At 43.4% G+C, this 9,917-nt stretch overlaps 1 protein-coding gene across 1 annotated transcript; it reads left to right on the top strand.

Moving 5' to 3' along the window:
• Positions 1-6,222: 6,222 nt before the first annotated feature.
• Positions 6,223-9,917, top strand: LOC311138916 (tribbles homolog 2-like). Its single transcript, XM_084173715.1, has 4 exons — positions 6,223-7,039; positions 8,072-8,377; positions 8,696-8,988; positions 9,442-9,917. The coding sequence occupies exons 2-4, from the start codon at positions 8,072-8,074 to the stop codon at positions 9,896-9,898; spliced, it is 1,056 nt and encodes a 351-aa protein (XP_084029841.1). The 5' UTR covers positions 6,223-7,039; the 3' UTR covers positions 9,899-9,917.

The following is a 9,917-nucleotide window of genomic DNA, read 5'->3' as shown; positions in this document are numbered from 1 at the left end:
TGGCGTTACAAGCGCCGTGCTCTACCAGCTGAGCTACAGAGGACCACATTCAAAATGTAACGAGTACTTTTGGGTGTCAGGGAAAATGTATGGAGTAAAAAGTACATTCTTTTCTTTAGGAATATAGTGGAGTAAAAGTAAAAGTTGTCAAAAATATAAATAGTAAAGTAAAGTACAGATACCCAAAAAATCTACTTAAGTAGTACTTTCAAGTATTTTTACTTAAGCACTTTACACCACTGCCCATACCATAACCCCACCGCCACCATGGGGCACTCTGTTCACAACGTTGACATTAGCAAACCGCTCGCCCACACGACACCATACACGTGGTCTGCGGTTGTGAGGCCGGTTGGACGTACTACCAAATTCTCTAAAACAACGTTGGAGGCGGCTTATGGTAGAGAAATGAACATTAAATTATCTGGCAACAGCTCTGGTGGACATTCCTGCAGTCAGCATGCCAATTGCACGCTCCCTCAAAACTTGAGACACCTGTGGCATTGTTTTGTGCGACAAAACTGCACATTTTAAAGTGGCCTTTTATTGTCCCCAGCACAAGGTGCACCTGTGCAATGATCATGCTATTTAATCAGCTCATGAAACATGGGAACAACACTTTACATGTTGCGTTTATATTTTTCTTCAGTGTACATGTTACTTTCTTAAGAGGGCGTAGGTTTAAAAGGATCAAATGTCTCTGATGATTTGTTTAGGGGATCTATATAAAACTGTATGTTTGCACGACAGCATTTTGGATGCATCACTCTTTAGAAATGGTTTGAACTGCCATTGAAGATAATGTGCAGGTAATATAGTAGGCACAAAGGACTGAAAGCAAAACTCTGTCATCACTGACCTAGAATAAAGAAATCAATAGGGACCGGTGATGGGGGGAGGAGGGGAAGGCCTTGGGGATTTACCGCTTCCTCAAAGGGCAATAGACATTAATGAGCCATTAGAAACAAACTGCAATACACAAACTGTGCCTCCCTACACAATACACAAACACCCACAGCCCTGCTATGTGTCGTGGAGCTGCTCCACCACAGCCAGCAGTAAGACGTGTTAAAGGCCAGTCATAATGGAACCTGACGCCTGCGACTTTTGATCTGTAAAGAGATTAGTGCTCAGTGTCTAATGAGGGGGAGGTCTGTTAGTGCACAGCTCGTTACAGTCAACAGGCCTAAATAGGTCACGATAGGTCCCAATACAATGTCTGGGTGAAGGGATCACACACCTCAGGTCAGGCCATAAGGGACGGCGGCAGCAGAGTGTAGCCTCTTATAATTCAATTCTAGAAAGAAGCATACAGTGGGGAAAAAAAGTATTTAGTCAGCCACCAATTGTGCAAGTTCTCCCACTTAAAAAGATGAGAGAGGCCTGTAATTTTCATCATAGGTACACGTCAACTATGACAGACAAATTGAGAAAAAAATTCCAGAAAATCACATTGTAGGATTTTTAATGAATTTATTTGCAAATTATGGTGGAAAATAAGTATTTGGTCACCTACAAACAAGCAAGATTTCTGGCTCTCACAGACCTGTAACTTCTTCTTTAAGAGGCTCCTCTGTCCTCCACTCGTTACCTGTATTAATGGCACCAGTTTTAACTTGTTATCAGTATAAAAGACACCTGTCCACAACATCAAACAGTCACACTCCAAACTCCACTATGGCCAAGACCAAAGAGCTGTCAAAGGACACCAGAAACAAAATTGTAGACCTGCACCAGGCTGGGAAGACTGAATCTGCAATAGGTAAGCAGCTTGGTTTGAAGAAATCAACTGTGGGAGCAATTATTAGGAAATGGAAGACATACAAGACCACTGATAATCTCCCTCGATCTGGGGCTCCACGCAAGATCTCACCCCGTGGGGTCAAAATGATCACAAGAACGGTGAGCAAAAATCCCAGAACCACACGGGGGGACCTAGTGAATGACCTACAGAGAGCTGGGACCAAAGTAACAAAGCCTACCATCAGTAACACACTATGCCGCCAGGGACTCAAATCCTGCAGTGCCAGACGTGTCCCCCTGCTTAAGCCAGTACATGTCCAGGCCCGTCTGAAGTTTGCTAGAGTGCATTTGGATGATCCAGAAGAGGATTGGGAGAATGTCATATGGTCAGATGAAACCAAAATATAACTTTTTGGTAAAAACTCAACTCGTCATGTTTGGAGGACAAAGAATGCTGAGTTGCATCCAAAGAACACCATACCTACTGTGAAGCATGGGGGTGGAAACATCATGCTTTGGGGCTGTTTTTCTGCAAAGGGACCAGGACGACTGATCCGTGTAAAGGAAAGAATGAATGGGGCCATGTATCGTGAGATTTTGAGTGAAAACCTCCTTCCATCAGCAAGGGCATTGAAGATGAAACGTGGCTGGGTCTTTCAGCATGACAATGATCCCAAACACACCGCCCGGACAACGAAGGAGTGGCTTCGTAAGAAGCATTTCAAGGTCCTGGAGTGGCCTAGCCAGTCTCCAGATCTCAACCCCATAGAAAATCGTTGGAGGGAGTTGAAAGTCTGTGTTGCCCAGCGACAGCCCCAAAACATCACTGCTCTAGAGGAGATCTGCATGGAGGAATGGGCCAAAATACCAGCAACAGTGTGTGAAAACCTTGTGAAGACTTACAGAAAACGTTTGACCTGTGTCATCGCCAACAAAGGGTATATAACAAAGTATTGAGAAACTTTTGTTATTGACCAAATACTTATTTTCCACCATAATTTGCAAATCAATTCATTAAAAATCCTACAATGTGATTTTCTGGATTTTTTTTTCTCATTTTGTCTGTCATAGTTGACGTGTACCTATGATGAAAATTACAGGCCTCTCTCATCTTTTTAAGTGGGAGAACTTGCACAATTGGTGGCTGACTAAATACTTTTTTTCCCCACTGTACATTGACAGAGGCCAGCTAATTGAATCTCCTCTCCATTGAAAGGCTAGAGGAAGGTGACAGGTACTTTGTTGCTCCTGCTTCAAAGGACACATCTTTAATGTGATTAATAAAAGAGCAAACCAGATGGCATCATAGGGTTAAGTTAATAAGTTAATAAAATTATGAAGCTTTATTATAACTGTTCTGTTTGGTTAATGAGATAAATTAGGCTCTTCTTCTTTCTTTGGATCTTTCTCTGTTTTCTTTTAATTTGTCTAACTATTGTCTTCATTAAATATCTTTAAGAAAAATGGGATATAACTAAAATAAACATTTTGTCAAATTTCATTGGGGAGCATGAGCAGGTTTTTTCTAGAGCCTGAAAACAGGAGCACAGTCAGAGCAGCAGGTACCGTTTGCCTGAGAAGAACACCACTGTCTAACTTGTTTATGCAAAAAGACCTGTCGCTGCAATGGAATTTCTGCTTTCGTAATCTCCTGCATAGCTGTGGCCGTGCCAGAATGAGGCCAAGCCGAGTATGGTTGGCTACTCTGCTGTCATTTATCTTCCTGGTCACTGTTAAAAAGTCCTGCAGATATTTTCCCTAACAGAGAACCATCCACCACAAAAGCAGCATTATGATGCAATACCCTAAACTTGCCCTTTTCTTTCCACTGACTGAATCACGATTACAGTAGTGGGAACAGGCCCAATTTCTGGTAGCGTCTGTCTGTTGTGAATGCCAGGAACTCTGGGGTCTGATAGCTGAAGACCCAAACTCCAAAGGAGCCATTGAAACCCCTAGAAGCACTTACAATCCAATTACCCACAGATATATAAGCTATAGCCTCTTTGTTAACTAGGCTAATTGAGCTAGCCCTTTCATGTGTGCGACTGACATGGACGGACAGCACGTGACCTCCAAACCCAGCTATCAGTTATGATAGCAATCTCTTGAAAAGACATGGCTGGAGAGAATACCCACTTGATAGGTAGCCCCATTGTCTCCAGTCCATGTTCCCCAGGCTGTGAGTCTGTCACCACAGAACATTGTGTAGGGGTTATCAGGACATTTTGTATCATGGGTTACCAGGACAGCCAAGTCTACATGGCTCCAGTATCAAGCCACGCCACTGTGAGAACAGCGACTTATGCTCCCATTGCGATAGGCCTACTATTTCTCAACCCAGGAAGTATGACTTCAACACAGCTGAGAGTTTCAGAGAAATCCATTCATTTTCCCCCACTAATCAATTTCCTCTGATTGCCGTTTATTGTACTAAGACAGTTATTGGTTTATCATTGCACTATTTGCAGACTGCTATGGTGCCAACACAAATTATACTGTTTCATAATCCCTCCATGTAAATGTTGATACAGAGGGTGATTCATTCAACATCAAACTGTGACTCACAGAGTTAATGAAGGGAGATTGAGGCAGCAGGCAGGGGGAGAAATACTCCTAGAGAATATTTTTGGATATTTAGTGCTGCCAAGTTACATTGCGACGAGTGACAATTTCACAGCTGTCGCCTCAGGCAATGTCTCTAGCAGTCATGCAACGCTGTGTGTGCGACTGAAATGTTTCAATATTATGGCAAGGATGATCTCCCACTCATAGGGCTGACTAGGAGTCATCACGGCACAGGCACAGGACACTTCCCTCACCCACACACACACGTTGGTTTTACTACCCAAGTGGGGACCAAAACATTTATTCCCATTCAAAATCCTATTTTCCCTAAACCTAATCCTTAACCTAACCCTATCCCTAATCTTAACCCCTAACCCTAATTGCAACCTTAATTGTAACCCTAACCCCTAAGCCTAAAATATATATTTCCCTTTAGGAGTCCTTGAGGACTGTTGGAACCCAAAAGGATAGTAGAATTAGACCACACACCCACACACCATCTGACTCAGCTCAGGACCACACCAGTACATCCTATCTTTGGTCACACAAAGACATGACTTTGAAGGGAACATTTATCAGTTGTTTGTCACATGTGCAACTCAAGCACTAGCCATTAAAAGCTACCTGTGCAGGACTAATGATCCATGTGTTTCATTGACATTAATAATGTGAAACTGTCCTCTATGTGTGTGTTAGTGAGGCATACATACGTGTGTAAGTGACGCATGCCGGAAGTTGTACCAATAGCCGGATAAAAGTTATTTGATCCTTGCCCACTTTATTTCCAGGCTACTGAATTTTTTTAGCTGTGTAATCAATGTTAGGCTATTTTTTCTGATACTTGCAATGTGTTGAACATAGATGGTGAGGACAACACACTTCTACTTTCAGAGTCAATTTCTCTCATTTTCCATGGTTACAACAATCAAACAGATATTGTATAACCCATAATAACCAATGATTTATATATACACTAGATGACTTGACAGGGGTCGCTGTTTTGAAGCCACCACGCCTCCATCTTGGCACTTCCCCACCGGTGTGGTGTAAAAAATATTTTGGAAGCTATAGAAATGCATTTATTTAATTTCTACATTTGTTTTTGCCATGTTTATTCTATTACAGACACCTTAATGCATACTTTTAAATTATATTATGTGAGCTAAACATATATATTTTTTATATAATAATAATAATACAAATATATATTTTTTCCTTAATGTATTTTTTTTTTTACATACTAATGTTACTGTCCCCATTACAAGAAAAACATACTTAAATACATGTAATTTTGTCCTTGAAACATTTAATTGAAATGCTGTTGAATTCCATTCATTTCTATGGTCTGCTTTTCTGAGGAGTGCCAATATGGCCGACCAGTGGCTTCAAAGCCTTTCATTGGCCAATACATAGCATCGGCAATACAGGGTTTATATACGTCATTGATATTAACCCATCCCCATGTGCATGCCATCCAGAGAGCATGCATTGTGAAGAATGGTGCAATACCATCATTGCTATTGAGTCATAGGAGGAGTGTGGCAAACCCTGTCCAACATATGGTTGGGTTTATAGTGACAAATTGTTTAATCTTATTAAATAACATATTTCAATGAAATTACATGTGCAACTCTTGCATGTGTACTAAATAGTTTTGAATTAATTTGGTCAGTGCAAATTTGGATGTATTCCACCTCAACTGGATTTCGTCACATAATTACTTTATGATCAATGACTTGCAGCACACCTTGCAATTTCAGATTTAAATTGCAAGATTATTTTGTTCCATTCAATAGATGTAAACTGCCCGCGTGACTATTGCGAGGTTCACCCGCCGATGTCGTCAGACCAGGGGGTGGAGCTACGATGTTGCAATCATGCTCAGTCGCGCATCATCAACTTCACTGCTGTAACATAAAGGATATTTGAAGCCAATGCGCTGTCGGGTCCATTCTAAATCAGACGGGCAGTCGGTGGGGGCACGTCTGATTAGAATTCTACTTTTTAGGGACTCAATTTCCAAATTAAAGGTTTATTACGCAAGTGACCAAATAGGGGACGTGTAGCTTACTCTTCCCTATGACCAATTATTTATCTGGACGCGTCCACGAGTTTCCATAACTACTTCGGACAAGTAGGCTATCTTTCTTCATTATTGAGCAAGAGCCTTTAAACGTGTGTATTTTCTCTATTTATAGAAAGTTTTGCTGGATTTCTACTAAAAGCCTCCGGTTTAGAAAACCTGTCCTCGTTTCGCAATTGAAGACTCAAGGAAAACACTGGATACACAAGTCGCTACACACCGGGAATAAGGAACAAAGGCATCTGTACCAACAACATTAGAGACACCGGTGTTGCCGCCTCTCTTCAAAACAAAATAACCTATTCAGTTTGTAAAGGACTTTAATACATATTTTGCTTTGGATATGTAAACAGACATCCCGCACAACAACCGACGAATGCTAATTTGAACTCATATTTTATGGTTCGATAATTTGCACAAGTAACTGTAAATAAGTTACAAAGACTCCCTTGAACCAAGCTCTCAAAATTATTTGGTTTCCTCTACACCGCAATGGTTTTGCTACGGTTACTGCACATTTCGAGTTTCTAGACAAGCACTGCACATTTCGAGTTTCTTGACAAGCAAAGCACTACACCCAAAGCTGGAGTTACGATACCATTGTTCTGTTCTGGAGAGCGGACCCCTTTGTCTTCCACTGCCAAGGTAAGAACTTGTTCACAATTTTCACCCTACCTCAGTATCCATGTTTTTATTATTATACAGTTGAAGGGGTTGCTTGCAGTCCCGACCTGTATTGAAAAGTCATAGATTTTTAACGTGTATGTTGTCGTGAAACAACAATGTTAAACTTTAGAAAGTGATGGTGCATCTCTCCCTACCACTCTTCGCGCTCGGTGAAGTATCCCCCCTGAGCTCGCGCTAACTATTTCTCAGAATTGCTCGCTGGTCTGACCAGTTTCGTCCGGTTCAACAAATATTTATTTTGACTAATAACATGACCCCAATGTGACCTCTTCTAGTTATAATGTCAATTTATCATAATCATTATTTTACTTGTAAAACTTCAGGCCTTGGCGCAAGCTAAGGGAAGCCTGACGTCACTTTTATCATGACGTCCGTCTATGTATTTCTAACTTATTTTTTCATTTGACTGTCTGAGAATGACTCACTAGCCCCATTTCGAAAGAGACTATCAGTAATTTGAGTAATGCATATTATGACAGGCAACATTACTCACCAGTCGAGGCTCCATGGCGTCATCCAATAACTTTTAGCCTGTTATTAGGCACTGTTTAATGGTGGATATGATTCGTCTGCTCTCCATGTTGTCAATTATGCTTTGTATGTGCAAGAAAAAAGGGGATATACAGTATTTGCACACAGTGAGTTCTTCTAGGTAGTTATTTAATTGTGCATTTGAAATGTGGTTCCACATTTCCAATCAAACACAAATCATACAACCCCCTAGGATAGGCCTACAGGTTACCATGTGGTTCAGTCATGTCCTACATATATCACAATGAAACCCACTAAAACTCCCTTGAGACATGTTCCGTGTAGCTCAGTTGGTAGAGCATGGCGCTTGCAACGCCAGGGTTGTGGGTTCAATTCCCACGGGGTACCAGGATGAAAATGTATGCACTCACTAATTGTAAATGTAAGTCGCTCTGGATAAGAGCGTCTGCTAAAATGACTAAAATGTCAAATGTAAAACAACCCATGCGACTCTTTCAGATGAGTGTGAACATCTCCTCTCCCGCCCCTGCGCCTACTCGTCCCCTGCGGCTGAAGCGGCTGGAGCTGGATGACCCTCAGGACTACACAGAGGCCCTGAAATGCAAGCGTCCTCGACTGAGCCTGCCACCCTCATCCCCCGGCCTGGCCCCCTGCTTGAGGCCCCTGAGCCACAGCCCGGGCCCCGTGGGCTCCAACCACCACTGTGTGTCCTGCATTGGGCCCTACGTCTTCCTTGAACCCACAGAGGGGACAGAGACGTACAGGGCCATCCATAGGGTCACAGAGCAGGAGTACACCTGCAAGGTACGTATTGTAGCTACATGACCGGATAGAGTGGTGTGACTGTCACACTCGGTTTGCTTAATCAACTGTCTGTCGGTACTTGCTTGATACTGTGCCTGTGAAATCGACCTATGCACACACATCCTTTTTGTGCCATTCAAGTTCAGTTTATTTGTCATAGGCACAGGAACACATGGTGTTCTTTGGCACTCAAGAGTGGGTACATTATCCTCCGGAGATAAAGAATATGCATAGCTGTAATGTAGTCCAGTCTGTAATTTGACCGTGACCTTATGAACTCAGAACTGTAACATAACTCTACCCTGTGTCCTCTACCAGGTGTTCTCTATGAGGCGGTACCAGGAACTCATTGCCCCCTACGCCCGCCTACTGCCTCACGACAACATCTGCCGCATCGCAGAGGTGGTGACGGGCGAGCGCAGCGTCTACGTCTTCTTTCAGCGCAACTACGGTGACATGCACTCTTACGTGCGCACGTGCAAGCGGCTCCAGGAGGAGGAGGCGGTGCGTCTCTTCGGCCAGATGGCAGCGGCCGTGGCCCACTGTCACGAGCACGGTGTTGTCCTGCGTGACCTCAAGTTGCGCAAGTTTGTCTTCGTGGACAAGCAGAGGTTAGTAGTTGATACTTTTCTTAACTTAATTGAGTTTTAGCTGAGGAACATGATCATTGGATCATCTGTTTGCAGGTTGGATTGCCTTACAGTAGTGACTGAGACCTGGCCCAAATTAATCATCTGAATGTTTAGACGGCCAGGCATATGTGGACTGTTTACTTCCATTATGTCACTGTTAAAGAAAGCCCTTTAGTTAGGCAACTGTTAAAACGACTCTAAAGATCTTCATGACGCCTTAATCACACCATCATAACAACCATGTCATATAGGACTGTAATTTCTCCAACCCTGTAAACACAGGTGTCATTCCAGACAGTTATGTAAGCCACTGTATTATGCATGCATATGACCCAGTGCACCTCCTGTAAATCACACAAAGCAGAAAACATATCCCACCATGGGGGATTTGATTACTATGATGACTCAACCTCTCTCTCTGGTTCTCCTTAGGACCAAGCTTGTTCTTCAGAACCTGGAAGACTCATGTCTGCTCCACGGGGACGACGACTCTCTGACGGACAAGCACGGCTGCCCGGCCTACGTGGGCCCCGAGATCCTCAACTCGCTCCACTCCTACTCAGGGAAGGCTGCCGACGTGTGGAGCCTGGGTGTGGTGCTGTACACCATGCTGGTGGGACGTTACCCTTTCCAAGACGTGGAGCCTGCTGCGCTCTTCAGTAAGATCCGCCGGGGGGCGTTCACGGTGCCAGAGTCGCTCTCAGTGCAGGCCAAGTCGCTGGTGTGCTGCATGCTGCGAAAAGCTCCCTCAGAGAGACTGGAGGCCTCGGAGCTGTTGTTCCACCCGTGGCTGAACTGTTCCAACAACACAACACCTAACACGCACCTCAACCCCAGGAACTGCACTGACCAAGTGGTCCCCAGCTACACCGAAGACACGGGTTTCTAGAATAAAAAATGTAAATGTC

This window comes from Coregonus lavaretus, assembly GCF_964263955.1.
Source record: "Coregonus lavaretus genome assembly, chromosome: 12".
Classification (NCBI taxonomy): domain Eukaryota; kingdom Metazoa; phylum Chordata; class Actinopteri; order Salmoniformes; family Salmonidae; genus Coregonus; species Coregonus lavaretus.
This window is presented reverse-complemented; position numbering and strand designations above follow the sequence as displayed.

What these genes read in the sequence shown, in the direction of transcription:
- LOC311138916 (XM_084173715.1), top strand. Translation starts at nt 8,072, where the DNA reads ATGAGTGTGAACATCTCCTCTCCCGCCCCTGCGCCTACTCGTCCCCTG. An exon ending in AGCAGGAGTACACCTGCAAG is followed by an intron (nt 8,378 to 8,695) that starts GTACGTATTGTA and finishes GTCCTCTACCAG; the next exon opens with GTGTTCTCTATGAGGCGGTA. An exon ending in GTCTTCGTGGACAAGCAGAG is followed by an intron (nt 8,989 to 9,441) that starts GTTAGTAGTTGA and finishes GGTTCTCCTTAG; the next exon opens with GACCAAGCTTGTTCTTCAGA.